Raw genomic sequence first — 16,719 nt, 5'->3', positions numbered from 1 at the left:
ATCACCACCTTGGTCCAGCATTCAGTTGGAGTTGATTGCTTTGCATTTATAGACATCTCTTCCCCAACCTCCTTAGCATTTAAGGAAGTTGGCTGATGAGCACAGGCATGATATGAGTGGGAAGGGAGAGTTGCGGAAATCTAGGAAGATGCTGAATTCTGTATTTGAATTGATATGACGAAGTTCCAGGAAAGCACGTGTGGATAGGAAGATAGTCCATAAACTGACCCACCTGTGGAAGAGACAACCCGGACCCAGGAGAGATGGGGAAAATGGACGCTCTCCTCCTGGCCCCCAGTGGGAAGCTGATGAAACAACTTAGAGGAGGGATTTGGATGTGCACAGGGCATGGCTGGGAAGAGCAGGGGGACCCTGTCTGTCTCTGGACTCACCAGGCCAGCAGTTCTGAAACTATCTGGTCTCAGAATCCTTCTCCAATCTTAAAATATGTTGGGACTCCAAAGAGATTTGGTTTATATGGGTTATATTAACTAATGTTTACCATTCAGAAATGAAAACTCAGAATGTTTCATTTAAATGAATTTATTTTAAAATAACAATGATATACCCATTACATGTTAAAAAAAGACCATATTTTTATGAGAAATAATTACATTTTCAAAAAAATTATTAAGAAAAGTTGCACTGTTTTCCCTTTTTGCAAATCTCTTTAATGTCTGGCTCAGTAGAAGACTGGTGGATTCTCATGTCTGCATTCAGTCTTTTGTGATATTACATGCCGCATAAGCTCTGAAAAATTCCAATTATGCTGGTAAGAGAATGAGAGCAAAAAAAGCAAATAGTATCTTAATAGTATTATAAAAAGAGTTTTCACCTTGCAGTCCTCTGCTTTGAGAACCATTACCCTAGTCTGTAGTGAATTTCTTCATGTCTTCCTGTTTTTCCTTTGGTCTTACTCTTTTCCCTACGTGTGAAAGGGCAGCGGCTGGTGAGGTATAAGACAGCTGCACTTTGTTCAAACAGTATCTTTGCAGATATTACATATAATTCAAATTCCCCCAAATGCAAAAGACATTGGCTATTCTTATGCACCAGCCTGTACTGCCAATTAGTAATAGAGCGAATGCAGTCTAGAATCCACACACCCGAGGAGTTTTGAAATTAGGAGGCATTTTAGATGAATTGTTGATGGCGGTCGGGGAGGCTGGCATCATTTGAGGAAGTCACAAAAATTGAGATTTTACTAATATTTTTACATTGCATTATTTTGAATTTGCATAAATTACGTTCTTCGCTGTGGAGAAGGAAGTCCTTGATAATGGTAGGGGAGGAGGGAGATGGAGCGTCAAGAAGACGATCAGCTCCTTGAAGGCGGGCACTCTCTGCCCCTCCTCCTCTCCTTGCTGCTGACCTCCACCAGGCGATCTGAGTTGGGGGGGGGTTGCAGGGAGTGATCCAGGTGCACCTCTTCAGGTGTGAGTCACTGGCTCAGGAGAGAAAAAGCAAAACCAGTGGAAGCACTAGACTTCATTAGCAGAGTGATTTTTTTAAGAACTGATGAGGGCTCTCTGCTCCCAGGCAGCCATTATTCCAAAACCATTTTCCTCCGTGTCTAACTCCATCATGCTTAAATGCCCATTATGTCACTCTCGTCTTGGCCATGAAGTTCTGTGAGCAACAGGCAGGTATGGGATTTGATAGAAGTGGGCCAAATTTGTTGACAGGAGGACAGCATTGTCTCAAGCAAATGAAGATCATTGTTAATAATGCATGGATCAGTGGGGCTGGGCATCCCCAGGTACTTTTAGCTAGAAGGTCATGGCCTTTTCCCCTGCAGCGGCTGTTTGGATAATCTGAGTTTCTTTGTGTTTCAGCCCCAAATGCAGGTGTATGGAAAGCATGTGCAAAGGAAGCCCTGTAAATGAGACTCACGATGGGGACTTTTTTCTTCTTGTAGATTCCCATGCAGTTGTAAGAAATAACACAGACAGGTCCCATGTACTCTTTACCTAATTTCCCCCAAAGAACTATAGGACAGTATCACAACTGGGACTTTCTAGACTCACGAGGCTCTTGAGAAGTCCCTGACCTCAGAAAGAAGAAACTCCAGGGAATAGTGTGCTACCTCCCCTTGGAAGGATTGTCTTCAGTAAGAACCTGGAGGATATGAAGCTGCATCAGGGATCCCTGGCTGCAAGTGACAGAAATTGGTGCAGATTCCAGGTGCTCCCTCAGATCTCTGACTTACATGAGGACACCATGGGGTCCCCAGGATGCAAAACTGTTCCTTACCTGGCCCCCGGGTCTTTGGGTGGATGGGTCCCTCAGCCCTTCAGCTGAATCAGCTCAAATACTGCGGTTGACAGGTCAGGCTCTGGAATCACCCAGCCCAAGGCTTGATTCCCAGTTCCTCACTTACTATATGGTTGACCTTGGCCAATGATCTCTTAGAGCCTCAGTTTCTCATACTATCTTATATAGCACTTACCATGTGTCAGTCGTTATTCCAGGAACATTATACAATAACTCATTTAATACCAACAACCCCCAAAAGGGAAATATTATTATTAGTTCCTATTTTGCAAGTGAGGAAATTGAGGCACAGAGAGGTTATTTGCCCAAAGTCACCCAGCTAGAGAATAACAGGTTTGGGTATTTGAAGCCAGGCCGTATGCATCACAAGTCCACATATATAAACCACTGTCTTATTTTGCTTCTCCTTAGCTGTGAGCTGGCTTCAGTAGTGCCTCACTGAATTTTTACAAGGCACACTGCTTAGCACTGTGCCTGGCATGGAATAAATAAGCACCAATAAATGCTAGTTAACATTATTGTTGGTATAATTTCTTCTGGAAGTGTCTGAGTATTCATTACTTGTTACTGTTATAACAACAGCTTCCATTTTGACCACCTACTATGTGTCAAACCTTCATTAGCCCTCCCAACTACCCAAAAGGGGGAGTCTCTCTTTTATAGATGAAACAAGTGAGAATCAGGGGGATGCAATCTGGCGGAAGTGGAGATAGGATTCACCCCCAGGGGCTGCACCTGGAATCACAGCTCCGGGAGGAGCTTCAGGGACACCAGCCTAACTTCATGTCCAGCTCAGGACTGGAGCTGACACAAAGTCATTGATTCATTCCAAAAAGCCCAGTGACAGGACCCTGGTTCTGTACACCAGTGGTTCTCATGCTCCAGCACAGGTCCCCTGCAGCCATTGTTAAAACACAAAGTGCTGTCCATCTCCTCGGGACCCCATGCAACCACTCCCCACCACACCGCCTTGTGGTTTCTGGTTCAGTAGGGCTGGGCTGAGGGCCTGAGAATGTGCATTTCTCACAAGCCTCCATAGAATGCCAATATTGCTGGTCCGGGGACCACACTTTGAGAATGACTGCTCTAGGCCAAGTTTTTGGAGTGGTAATGGTAGAGATGACAGCTTCCCCCAATTATCCCCTTTCCAAGACTGAGATGGACTTCCCCTGCAGGGCCAGTGTCTTGTATTTATCTGCATTGTAAATCATAAATCCCCATCTCTGCGGTTACCTTCCCTCCATACAGGGTTCTTAAACTTGTGTGTTCTCAAAAACCTGTCTCTGATTGGAGCTGAACCCCTTCCCTAGGCCACTTGCATCTGCTTGGTGATGGGGAGCTCACCCTTTCAAACTTCCTTCGAAAGTAACATCTACTGTTACTTTTCTGATTAAAAACAAACACAATGAAACCAAACCTTCCTAGTGTTGAAAATTTAGAAAAGTATCAAAAATAAAAAGAGGAGGGCTTCCCCGGTGGCGCAGTGGTTGAGAGTCTGCCTGCCGATGCAGGGGACACGGGTTCGTGCTCCGGTCCGGGAAGCTCCCACATGCCGCGGAGCGGCTGAGCCCGTGAGCCACGGCCGCTGGGCCTGCGCATCCGGAGCCTGTGCTCCGCAACGGGAGAGGCCACAACAGTGAGAGGCCCGTGTACCACAAAAAAAAAAATGAATAAATAAAATAAAATAAAAATTTTAAAAAAATAAAAAAAGGGAAGAAAAAAAAAAAAGAGGGAAGAAAGTTACAGTTAACCACCATCCCACTGTTAATACTTTGATGTATTTTAGTATTATTTCCTTATAGCCTCTTGTTATTTTTTATATATTTGGTTTTTTTAAGTTGAGGTATAATTGATGTATAAGGTTATATTAGTTTTCAAGTGTGTAACGTAGTGATTCGATATCTGTAGTATGTATTGCAAAATCATCACCGCAATAAGCCTAGTTAATATCCATCTCCCCACAGTGACACTTTTTTCTCCTGTGATGAGAGCTTTTAAGATCTACTCTCTTAGCAACTTTCAAATACACAATAAAGTATTAGTAACTATGGTCACCACGCTGTACGTTATATCCCCATGGCTTTAAGACCAGAAGTTGGCACCTATATCTGATAATATTGGTATAAAAATGTATGTAGCTCTGAGAATCCTGAAAACAAACGATGTTCTAAGTGTGCTCTGCCCATGAGGGCTGCTGCTGTTTTCAGAGCGGAATTCAAAGAAGGAACAGAGGTTTCCCAGGGATGGCTTCCTGGGTGGGACCGGCAGGTCTTTGATCCAACTGCCGGGACACAGGCACAGAATCGCTGTCATCGGTGCAGTGGACAGTGGCACAGCAGGAAAGAAGTTTGTGTCAGTTGAGCGGGGACAGGGAAAGGAGACCTATCACTGGTTGGCCTTGCATTCTCCTGGGTCCGGGGAAGCCACTGTAACATTCTTGAGCAGGAAATGACTTAACAAAGAGATTTCCCAAAGACCATCCAGGCAGCAGAAGACAGAATGTATTGGAGGGGGGAGAGTGGGAAGGCAGGGGGAGGAGGCATGGGGACACAAGTGAGGAACAGCCCGGGGACCCATCCAGTCCCTGGTGGCCCGAGCAGTGATGTGGTGTGGATGGGGCTACTTCTGGGCTGCCAGGATGGAGAGGGACTGGTTGATCTTCACCATGGCGATAATGAGGAGGCCACCGGTCAGCAGGAAGGTGGGCCAGAAGAGGGAGAAGAGGAGGGTCTGGGGACCGTAGAGGCGCTGATACAGGACACTCGTCTCATTCTCCCGAGTCGTGGAGAAGCAGTCGAAAACCTGGCGCTCGTGGAGTTTGGCTCTAACCTTCTCCACATCGGCCCGGGCCATCTGGTAGTTGTCCAGGCTGCCTGGGATGTAGGAGCACTGTAGGGAGAAGCGAGAGCACCCATGGGATTGGAAATCCCTCTTTCTTAGGGCCTGGCATGGAATAAAGAAAAGCGTCAGCTTTGGAGTCAGGCCCCTGGGTGGGAGTCAAGACTGTCCAAAGCTTGGCAGGCTGCACATTGCGTGCTTCTAGAAGGTGTGTACACAGTGTCGTCTGGGAGAGTGGTGGCCTTGGAGCTGCTCAGGGTACACGCTGCACACCTGGAGATAGGGGCCCCAGCTGGAGCCCTGGCTCTGCTCCCATTGGCTTCAGAACCTTAGGCAAATTGCTTACCATTCTGAGCCTTGATGTCTTCATCACTTAAATGGGTTAATAGCAATACCTTTTTCAAAGGAGTTTATTAAAGAACTTCAAACTTATCTGTCTAAGGAGACCAATGGGGGACACAGGCTGAGTGGGCTCTATATTTCGATTCAGGGCAGAAGTCATACGCTCAATTGCCTACAAAGCGCAGGCAGGTAACGTCCACAGGTGAAGTAGGTGAGGGAATAGGATGACAGGTGCCAGCTGACACTTGGTGTCAGGGGATGGGTGGTCCTGGTGAGATGGAGAGAGCCAGCTGCGTCTAGACTGGCAGGCATCACTCCATCTGGACAACTGATGCCATGCCATCCAGAAGACCTACTGTAGCCAGACCTCCAATATTTGTAGAGAAGCCAGAAAACCAGATTTTAATGTGGACTCTCACAATTTTAAAATATTGGTGAAAATTTGAATTGAAAACCCTTTGAGGTCTAACTCTGCGTGAGCCGAGCAAAAGATGTTGGCCAGCTGGTATTTGACACCGAGATTCAAAGGAAAGAGAGAATGCATTTAAAAGAGCTCTGTGCAGGCAGAGCCTGGGACACGTTTAGTTCTGACACTGATCATTGTGATTAGGAAGCTTCCGGCCTGGGCAGATGAGGTCCAGATGGAAAGCTCCGCAGAGAAGGCACAAAGTGGAGACTCTGGTTTTATCCCTCTTCCGTGCTGAATGTTGCTTACGTGAGCCTCCGGCAGATGTTCTGCGAGGGTGGTCCCCTGCACGGGCTCCGCAGCAGACTACCTGGAAGGCTGGTCATAAGCACAGGCTCCCTACTCACTCTGAATGGCTGAGGGTGGGGCTCAGCAATCGGGTGATTCCTCCATGCACTAAAGTTCGAGGACCACTGCCCTCGTCCAATCACGTCCCAAATCAAAACGAGTGACAGTGTTGAGCCAGCTTCTCCCCAGGCCTGGGTTGCTCCCTGTATTTAAATGAGGTCCTGCCCCAAAGCTGCCTGCCCTGACAGCGTTCAGTCCAGCAGTACAGAGAATGGTTGCATCACAGCTCTGACAGCCTGGGAAGTGGGAGAGCTGCATCCAGAGGTAGATTCACGTCCCCAGCCAGTCAGGGAGCAGCTGAGGCTGGGGAGGAGCTGGCTCCTGAGGAATCTGGCATTCAGATTTGTTGGGTACGATAGGGTCCCAGTAGCAGGTGGATCCAGAATCATGAACTCAGAGGGCCTAGTCCTATCTCCCCAAAGTCTCTGACTGTGACCTTGGGTAACCTAGCCCACTGAGCAAAGGTGTGGCGATGGAACCAGACAGGCCTGAGTTCAACTACAAGTTCCAAGTTGTGTGACCTTGGCAAATGTCTCAACCTCGCTGAGCCTTATAGATTGGGTTTGCGAGGGTGCCTGCCTAGCAGAATTGTCACGGCGGTTAACCAAGATGATGCACGTTAAGTGCTGAGCGCAGAGCCCAGGACATAGTACATGCTCAATAAATGGAAGATGCTGTTAATAACAAATAATATTGTGACTTAACTATGAAATTGAAACAATACTCCTTCTTTCCCTTAAGGAGGGGCCTATGGACAAGATCCGAAGTGGGAACTCGTGCCCATCCTGGGGTCCCACTGTATTCTTTGCCAGTTTGGGATTACTCTAGATCCTTAATGTTCTCTAGACACTGGACAGGAGTTTACTCTGCAGAGCCAACCTCAGAGGCCTGGGGCCCACTTGCATCCTCTCTCCCCTGCCCTGGGTCCAGCTAACCATGAGTTGTCTAAAGGATCTTAAATGATCTAGCCTCTCCCCCAAGCCCTGCAGTGTCCCTGTTCTCAGCATAGACCATGGGAAGGGGCTTAGAATCCCCCCAGGCTAAGTCTCATGGAAGAATCCAAGAGTGGGCTGGCGACACCCTCCCTTATAGTAGGGGTTGGGGGAGACAGCCTTGCCAGGCCTTTCACATGTGATTCCAGAAGACACCCAGCTGGCCTGGAACACTGGCTCCTTGCACGGCAAGGAGCTGAACAAAGGTGGGAGGAACAGCTGGTGCAACAACCCAGCTGTTTGGCAAAACCGTGAAGGCCGCTTCCACTGTCACGCCAGAGCGGCAACCTGCCATTGGCAGCACTCCTGGTGGTGCCTGGATGCTATGGGATAAAAGATAGAATATCCAGTGGCTGTTCTTCCAGAGATGTTCTTCTGAGACCAGACAGAGGCATGTCTGACAGGCTGCTGACAGCCCATTAGGGAGAAGATCTGGCCTTTCGCTCCTCTGGCAGCCTCAGGACCAGGGTGGCAGCCTGCAAACCAGCCTGTTCCCAGCCCCCATTGCACCAGTGATCACTTCTGCTTGTCTTTGAAAATGTGCTTCTTGATCCTTGAATAAATCAGGGGGCCCTGGATGCTAAAGAAGAGGCAGGGGTCATGGGAGGAGCTGATTCAGGTGGGTTTGGAGGCTCTAGCTCCATCTGGCATGGCCAAGTCATGCTAGTGATGACAGAACAAGTCAGGCCACCTTGCACTGCCCGGACCCACTTCTCCATGACCCCCTAGCACTGTCAATGATCCCACTGTCCCCCCAGGCACCCTTCCCCTTCCCATCCCACCAGCTGCCAAATTCTGTCAGCATCCATCCCTGCCCGAGCTGTCCCAGGTGTTTGCTGTGGCCCTCACCTCCCTCTCCAGTAACTGAACCCCACAGCCCTCCACATCACTCTGATCGTGCTGCCAGGACCCCAAATCCTTTAAAGACTCCCAGCTGCTCACAGCAGTAATTCCCAAGGAACCTTGGAATCACCTGAAGAGCCCAGAGATTCTGCATCAGTGGGTCTGGTGTGGGACCCTGGTTCTAAATCCCCCAGATGGATCTAACCCACAGACAGAGGTGAGGAACCCCAGCTTCCCTGATCACATTTTAATTCCACAGTTTGGTAGTCCTTGGCAGGGAAGACAGGCACACAGCTTATACAGCGCCAGAATATCATTAGTATTTCCCTTCTTTACGGTTTGCTTGAATTTAAATCCCTGGTAATCAGTAGAACCTTCCCCCAGGAAATGGTGGAGTCTATTAGGAGTTGCAAATGACTTTACTCCCTGTTAAAGCCAGCACCACGAGCATTATTTGGTCTGAGGTTTTTCCAGGCAAAGCTCTGGCCTTTTGATACAAATGCAAAGGAACTTCATGTGTTCCCAGCCCAGGCTGATGAGAGACCAGCCCTGGTGGAATCAGAGTCTCTTTCAAACTGTGTACCCAGTACGTTAACCCCGAGCCCAGATGGCCGCCTTGGCGTTTGCTCTACGTATTTGCAGGGCTACACGGGGAAGACTAACCTGCCCATCTCATATGGTTGAACCAGTGTGTTTTTCTGTAAAATTGCAGTTGTAGATGAGCTTAACCCTTCCTCCATCTTTCCTTCCCAGTTTCCTTCCTTATGCTGAACTGTTAAAACTCAAAAAAAAAAAAAAAAAATCCTGATTGAATATAAATGCCTAATCCCATTCTCTGTAAAATGGTTGCTTCACGTACTTCCCTAACTGTGCTGTGTCAGGGAATGCTGGAATTCAACCTCCCCTCCTTCTCTCCTACTGTGTTGTGCTTGCTATCACTCTCAGACACCCTTGAAGACTGTCCTTTTAGAAAAAAAAAAAAAAATTCAGGAAAGTGTTTTCTGTAATATTCTTTTAATATGGGGGCTAATTACCTTCTATAACATGTAGCATTCTTCATTAAAGTTCTTCTTCTCTCAAAAAACAAAGAAAAAACTACAAAAAACCCACCCCAGTTTAATTGTCCACTTTGGTAGTGTGGGGGGCTTCTGAGAACAGACCCTAGGCTACCTCTGAAACCTTTTCCCGCTATACCCCATCCTGTGGCATTGTCTGTGCCGGTGTTGGAATCTCTGTCTTACCCGGCCTTCCCTCCTCATGCCTGTTCTCTGCCTTCCCTTGATATGTATGTCCTCCGCCCCGTATTTCTGTGTAAACTGTACCTGCCTGATTTTTAACCCAAATGCCTTTCTGATACCCTCACCTCAATGTGCTAGGAAATGTCACTTCCTCCTTTAATGCCCATGATTTTTTTGGTTTCTCCCTATGGCACTGATCCCTCTCTACTAGGTATTATTTCACATATGAGCTCTCTCCTCTTGAACCCAAAGCCCCTAACACAGGAAGTGCTCAGCGATGGCTGAATGAAAGAGCGAGGGAATGAGTGAATGAAAATGGGCCAACTTGTGTTTCCTATAGAAAGGGCTACAATGGTGGATTTGGAGTGGGGGGGTGTTGAGAGGCAGTGCTGGGAACATCTCTCAAGTGTTGGCCTCCAAATGTTGCTCCAAACCTGGGCCTCTGGTTTCCTAGAGTTGCAGGGGGGAGTCACAGGGGTTCCTCTCTGTGGGGTCAGCTCTGGGTCCGGCCTCTCATGTGACTCACTTTACAGGATGAAGCAAGACCATTAACAGCTTCTTTGCTGTGCCTGCTATCCACCCAGCATCGAGCTTGGTACATCATATACAGTCCCTGACTTCATAACAGCGCTTCAACAAATGTAGAAACTGAGGCTTAGGGGGGCCGCACTGGCTGCTCCCACCACACAGCTGGTTAGTGGCAGGTCTGTCTGACTCCAGTGCAGAAGAGCTAAGGCTGTCTGGACCTCATACCAGCTGTGGCCCCTGGTCAAGTGGGTTTATCTTTCCCGGCCTCCGCTCTCCAGAGCAGGGATAGGGAACCAGCTAGAGACAGGCGCACACGCCTGACGGGGTAAGGGGATGTGTACCTCGCCCCCCCGTCAGTACCTGCTGGTTCCGGTCCCGAGTGTCCTCCGTGTGGTACAGCACGGCCCACCGGCCCACGGATGACACGTTGACCCACAGGCACGGGTACTGGGGCACTTTCTTGCCCTCCAGTTGCTCCTGGTCCCTGATGTTGGTCTCAATCAGGTGACACATGGATTCCTGGGTCCACACGCTGGGGAGACGATGCACACACATACACATCTCAGAACATGGATGGCACAGATTGCCCAGTGTGAACCCCTTTAGAGAGACCCAGGGCCGAAACCCTCAGCATCTGGCACTAAAGGAGCGTGACCCCAGAGTCCCTGGGCCTAGGGGAGGAATCATAGAATCTGAATATCAACACTTTGGGGCCTTTTGGACAACATCTGCATAAGTGGTTCCAGCCCTGGCTGCTCACCCAATACCCTGGGGAGCTTGTAAAGATTGTCATGGCCAAACCACACCCCAGAACAAGTGAATCAGAATTTCTAAGGTAGGTGGGCTCCAGGCCCTGGTGTGTTTTTGTTTGTTTGTTTGTTTTGGGGTTTTTTGCGGTACGCGGGCCTCTCACTGCTGTGGCCTCTCCCGTTGAGGAGCACAGGCTCCGGACGCTCAGGCTCACCAGCCGTGGCTCACGGGCCCAGCCGCTCCGCGGCATGTGGGATCCTCCCGGACTGGGGCACAAACCCGTGTCCCCCGCATCGGCAGGCGGACTCCCAACCACTGTGCCACCAGGGAAGCCTGGTGTGTTTTTTAAACTCCTCTCGGTGATTTTGATGGGCAGCCCGACCTCAGACACTTTATCCACATCCATCTTCGTCTTGTAGAGGGTGGCAGAGAAGTTCAGAAAGGTCGAGTGATTTTTCTAAGGCCACACAGGACCTGAAGCCAGGTATGGATGGCTTCAGAATCTATGCCCTTTCCTTTAAAAAGAGTAGATGAAGGAGGGGCTTGATTTGTTTCCCGAGTTGAAAAGATGACGGGGATGGTGCTTAACCCGGAGAAAACATGTTGGAGGCACATGGCTGCTCTGAGCGGTGCCTTACTCGGTAAGATTCCAGCCTGGAATGGCTCCAGGGCTGTAAAAAGTGGGGCAGGAGCAGGCCCGGAAGAGGATAACAGGCTCATCAACACACCAGTGAATCAATTGTGACTCATCTCCCATTTACCAGGCAGGAGACACATTGCCAGACCGAGGGGGCTGTCAGCCGCTGGAACGCGGCCAGAGGCAAGGGTCTGAGACTTATCCTAAGATCAGGCTGAGAGAACTGAGCATATCTGTTCCCATTAGAACATGGATCAGGGACTTCACAGCTTTTCCTTTAAAAGCTCAAGTGGTTGACATGTCAGGCAGCAAAGGCATGGGACATTCTCTGAGATTCCAGAGCAGAGCTCCAGGGGAACAGTTTTTGGCTCAGTGTAGACACTCCCTACTTATCAGAAAGGCCCGCAAATGAAATGGTGTATACAGTTGAGGTAGTGAGCTCCCCATCACTTGAGATATTCAACAGGAAGATAGATGCCCACTTGACTCAGAGGTTTGTGAAAGAGAGCCAAAATGCAGATGAGCTACAAAATTCTGTGACTCTCTGATTCCTCCTGGGATCAGACTCACACTGGGGCATTTGCTCTGATCCTTGGCTGTTTCTTTCTTTTTATTTCTTTATTTTTATTTTTGGCTGTGTCAGGTCATAGTTGTGGCATGCGGGCTTCTCTCTAGTTGAGACACGTGGCATTCCCTCTAGTTGTGGTGCATGGGCTTTTCTCTAGTTGTGGCGTGCAGGTTTTCTCTCTCTAGTTGTGGCATGCAGGCTCCAGAGCGCATAGGCTCTGTAGTTTGCGGCACGCAGTCTCACCAGTTGAGGCATATGGGCTCAGTAGTTGTGACGTGCGGGCTTAGTTGCCCTGCCGTATGTGGGATCTTAGTTCCCCGACCAGGGGAACTGTATTGGAAGGCAGATTTTAACCATTGGACCACCAGGGAAGAGGTGTTGGCCTCCTTGGCTGTTTCTTGTGAGAAGGGCCTCCTGCATCTTTTATGCCCAAGTTCCAGAATTCCAGACGTGCAGGGCTCAGTCCGGCCTACCCTCCCTGCACTTGAACCCTTGACCCTAAGAATGAGGATTGCCCAGACCTTCCTGCCTGGTGTGAGGGTCAAGGGGAAGGTTAAGAAGAAGCCTGGGGTTCCTTGCAGACCAGACCCTTAGGGGAGAGGCTGGAGGATGGGGCCAGGCCAGGAGGGTTTAGTACCTTTTCTGGTAGAGGGGCAGCACGGTCGTGCCAAGGATGTAGTAGGTGATGACGGCGCACAGCACCATGGCCACACCCAGGCAAAGGGCTCGGGTCTCTCCCCGCTTCTGAGCCATCACCAACTTCTTCCCCATGTCCACAAGGGACAGCAGTCATTTCTAGGACCACAGAGGCAAACAGATGTGAGATCAGCACAGGTGATAGATAAACCACAGAAGGGAGGACACGTGAGAGAAGAAGGTGCTCAAATATCAACATCATCTTTACTTTTATATGGAGCTTGGCAACCTCAGAGGGTTCTTTGGACCCCATGTAAGCCTCCCCCCAGCTCTGAGAGGCAAGTACTATCATCCCCATTCTACAGATGAAGGACCTGTGGCTCAGAGAGGTAAAGTGACTGGCCCAAGGTCACATAGTGTGTGACAGGCTCAGTAGTGGCCCCCAAGATACACATGTTCTCAGCCCCAGGATCTGTGACCGTTACTTTACATGGCAAAGATTTTAAATTAAGGATCTTGAGATGGGGAGATTATCCTAGACTATCCATGTAGACCTAAATGTAATTGCAAGGATCCTTGTAGGAAGGAGGTGGAGGGAGATTAGACACAAAAGAGGAGAGGGCGCTATGACCAGGGCGGCTGAGATTGGAGTGATGTGGCCACGTGCCAGGGCGTGCGGGCAGCCACCAGAAGCTGGAAGAGGCAAGGAATTACGTATTGTCCCCTACAGCCTCTGAAGGAAGTACAGCCCTTCTGACACCTTGACTTAGCCTGGCCAACATCTTGCTCATTTTAAACTTCTGGCTTCTGGAACTGTGTGTAAGTAAATTTCTGTTGTTTGGGGCCACCAAGTTTGTGGTACTTTGTTACAGCACCGATAGGAAGCTAATACTGGAGATAAACTAATATCCTCCCTGCAGAAGTGGACCATCCGTGCTCTTTCTCCTAGGATACTTGTCTCAGAACAGCTTGGAGCATTTCACAGTTCTACCAAAACAGTCCCACAGCAGGGCCGGCTGGGCGTGGGCAGCATGCAGAGAAGGGCCAGCAGGGCAGCCACAGGCATTGGGGTGGCAGGAGGTGTCTCCACTACTGGGATCCTGTAAGAGCCTCCTCCTTGCTCCAGGCAAGGGCAGGAGGCATTATGTGGCCTCAGCAACTGCTCTCTTATACGGGGACTTGAGCCAGCCTGGGCCAAAGCAGATTGCCCGGGAGTGACGGGCAGCTTCCTCCCTTCCCCCTTCTTGGGCCAGAAGCCCCTCGTTTTTCTTCTGGGAATCTGCTTCTCCCCAGGGCAAGCAGGGCCCCTCCCTCTCCTGCTGGGCGCACTGAACACCCTTCAGCAGTGTCACTCTTGCCACCCGTGTGCCGCCTGGAGCCAGAGGTGCCTGGCTTCTGTCCTTGTATGGATTTCCCATCCCTCTGTGCATTGCCTCACAGCCTGTGGTAAATTCCTTTGTTGGTGTTTCGTCTGTTGTTGAAGGTAGCAGTTCTACCAAGGATGCAGGGGCCGTGGGGCCTTTCTCTGTAATCCCTGTTGTAGGGGAAATTTTAGCCAGATATCAGGAAGGAACTTATTTTCCCACCAGGTCCCTAAAGTAATAAACCTAATATTTTTATGAATTAGTGAGTATCCAGGAGATAGGCATTATTAGTCCAAAGGGATTTTCAGCAAAGTGCTTCATTTTCTACTCAGGCTTCTCTCCTAACTATTGGACTGTTTCAAGTGTCCAATCAGAGATGCTTGACCCCCTTTCCTCCCCACTCCAGCTGTTCCCCATCCCCTAGTGTCCTAAAGAGGAGATTCCAGGGTCAGATACCAAGGTTACAGCCCTGTCACTCCCTCCAAGATGATTGACTCCCTCACCCAATGATGACTTTTCCTTCCACATTTGGGGCACTGAGAAGTGGGGTTTCCCTACATTCTAACAGACATTACGAACTCACAAGGGAAAAAATGTTCCCTTGACAAAGAAAGATGTTCTGTTCAATTCTCTTCCGTCCTATTACTTCTGTCCTTCTGTCTCTGCGTCTTGTGGGAGTGGGACAGCCCACATCATTGTTTACCTGGGACCAGTTTAACAAGCCCATGCACGTTTTTGCAGGTAAAGGAACGCAGCCACCTGAGGATGGGCTAAAAGCCCACATGGCCTGCTTCCCCAGGACTGTCTATGGTCACTGGTACCTGGTCCCAGCCCCAGGACTGTGGAACACAAGTCTCTGGGGCCAAGAAGGAATCTTGCCTTGGAGGGAGGACCTAGGCTGAGCGCTCACAACAAAACCAGTCTTTTCCTGGGAGAGTCGGCGCATCCTTGAAGGGGGGAGGCCTGCCCTGCCTTCCTGGCTAATCAGCCCCCAGGGGCACTGGCCCTTCTGCTTCACAGCTTCTTATATCCTCCCAGCCCCTGGGCACTCCCAAGGCTGGGGAAGGCAGGACCCTGTGCTACCGGGTCTGAGAACTCAGGAGGAAAAGAGATGGGAGGCTCCCTGTCAGAGAACAGTCTGGAGTCTGCCATTCGTTCAGATCCCACCTGTCTGCAATGCTCTGGTGAGACTGTGGCCCACGCTGAAGGAGTAGGCTTCAGAGTTTTGATAAATCCTCGTAAGACCACGCAGGATAAAAGAATGGGGAGATGATATGGATGCGGACATGGTCATAGGATACAACAACCACAGTGAGAGCCTTCAGACAGGAGGAAGGTTGGGAGCTGCTGACATCCCCTGAGGTCTGGACAAGAAGAAATGGGTTGTAGCTGTAAAAGGAGGGATTTCAGTTAGACTCTAAGAAGACCATCTCAGTTTTGAGAATTACTAAATATCTCTGGACTTTGGGGATATAGCTTCCCATTTAGAAAAGTCACTGGAGGTCTGGGGTGGCTTTAGGAAGGATGAAGAAAGGCCAAGCAAGACAGGATTTTGGAGGGTCCTGGGTGACCTGGTGTTTGGGTTGACCTCCTTTTCCTTAAGAGGACAGGGCATAGAGAACAGTGTTTAAGGGTCTGGTGGAGTGAGGGACAGGGGGTGTTTTGAGGTCATCAGACATGGGATCAAATCCTGGCTTTGCTACTTAGCAACCTTGTGACTGTAAAATGAGTATGATAGTACCTGCTTCCAAGAGTCCTGACAAAGAGCAAAGGATGTATCGAACATCATATATATCACAGTGCCTGGCCCAACGCAAGCCCTCGATAAATATTAACTCTTACTATTAACAAAGAAAACCCTGAAGGTTTGGATCAGAAGTCCCCAGTGCTCCTGCTGGGCCTGATTCTGTCCTACCCCCTCCCCTGGTGACAAGTGCCAGGACTGGTCTTGATCTCCAGGCTGCTGCCCTCTGGCTGCTCTGGGAGCTGAGACCTGAGGGCCAGAGCACTGAGTTACTACAGTAACTGGGCCATGGAGCGCCCACCCTTACCCTTGGCCCCCCGAAGGCCACCAGACCACGGGTCCAGCAGTTCTAGTCCCGAGTGACACAACATCGACTCCTCTGGAGCCCAGAATCCTGATGGACAGCCCGTCGAGGGAGGGAGCTCCCACTGCCAGCCTCCCTCCACGAAGATCTCCCCTCCAGCCCCAGTCTCTGGAGAAACCACTTCCCCAGTGCCCCTGAACTTGGTACTCACAGTCTCCCTGGTGCCCTGTGAGTCTTCGGCAGACACTTTTCTGCCTGGCCCCCAGCCCCCACCCCAAAAGAGGCCGTCTGAGCTCCAGCAGGAAGTTTGGGCTCCCAGTCCGTCTCTGGGGAAGTGGCCTTTGGTTCCCATCTGAGACAAGCCTCCATGCCCAAACATGGTCAAGTCTGAGCACACAGCCCCAGGACACAAACTCGGGAGAGCAGGTACCCAGCCCAGAGGAGGGCAGCTGTTACCCAGGCCCCTGCACCTGCAGTTCCCAGAGTCTAGTGGAAAACAGATTTCGCAAAACCGACAGCAAAACTGAGAAGTCAGGCAAGACCATCTGGGTATATTTGGAGACATTTCTTCTTCACTCAGGCCCTTCTCTGAGCTGGCAGAGAAGCCAGGAATAGAAAATGAGTTTCTTTTTGTTGACATGAGGGAGGGAGGAGGAGTTGAAGCTCTGAGGGGTTGGGCTTGTCAGCCGCTGAGGGGCTGGCATTTCCCCCGCTAGAGCAACCGAAAACCCTTAGCCTTTGGCGTTTGTGTGCTGTGTGACCCTGGGCAGGTCACAGCACCTCTCTGAACTTCAATTTTCCCATCTGTGCTCTTGGGATTTTTAAATCTTACTTTGTTCAGGGTAGC

The 16,719-nt window shown here is 49.8% G+C and overlaps 2 protein-coding genes across 3 annotated transcripts in view; one reads left to right on the top strand and one right to left on the bottom strand.

Moving 5' to 3' along the window:
* Nucleotides 1-16,719, top strand: part of KCNIP1 (potassium voltage-gated channel interacting protein 1) — a 356,720-nt gene that overhangs the window by 16,093 nt on the left and 323,908 nt on the right. The gene's annotated exons all lie outside the window — the stretch shown is intronic.
* Nucleotides 4,794-16,332, bottom strand: KCNMB1 (potassium calcium-activated channel subfamily M regulatory beta subunit 1). Its single transcript, XM_032628584.1, has 4 exons — nucleotides 16,084-16,332; nucleotides 12,462-12,619; nucleotides 10,230-10,401; nucleotides 4,794-5,163 (listed from the first exon to the last, which is right to left on the bottom strand). The coding sequence occupies exons 2-4, from the start codon at nucleotides 12,593-12,595 to the stop codon at nucleotides 4,894-4,896; spliced, it is 576 nt and encodes a 191-aa protein (XP_032484475.1). The 5' UTR covers nucleotides 12,596-12,619; nucleotides 16,084-16,332; the 3' UTR covers nucleotides 4,794-4,893.

This window comes from Phocoena sinus, chromosome 3 (genome assembly GCF_008692025.1).
Source record: "Phocoena sinus isolate mPhoSin1 chromosome 3, mPhoSin1.pri, whole genome shotgun sequence".
NCBI classification, from domain to species: Eukaryota; Metazoa; Chordata; class Mammalia; order Artiodactyla; family Phocoenidae; genus Phocoena; species Phocoena sinus.
Note: the sequence above shows the minus strand (reverse complement) of the source record. Positions and strands in the feature narration are given on the sequence as shown.

Coding starts and splice junctions, on each gene's coding strand:
- KCNMB1 (XM_032628584.1), bottom strand. CDS start 12,595: ATGGGGAAGAAGTTGGTGATGGCTCAGAAGCGGGGAGAGACCCGAGCC. Junction 10,402..12,461: donor CTGCCCCTCTACCAGAAAAG/GTACTAAACCCT, acceptor TCGTCTCCCCAG/CGTGTGGACCCAGGAATCCA. Junction 5,164..10,229: donor CTCGGGACCGGAACCAGCAG/GTACTGACGGGG, acceptor TTCTCCCTACAG/TGCTCCTACATCCCAGGCAG.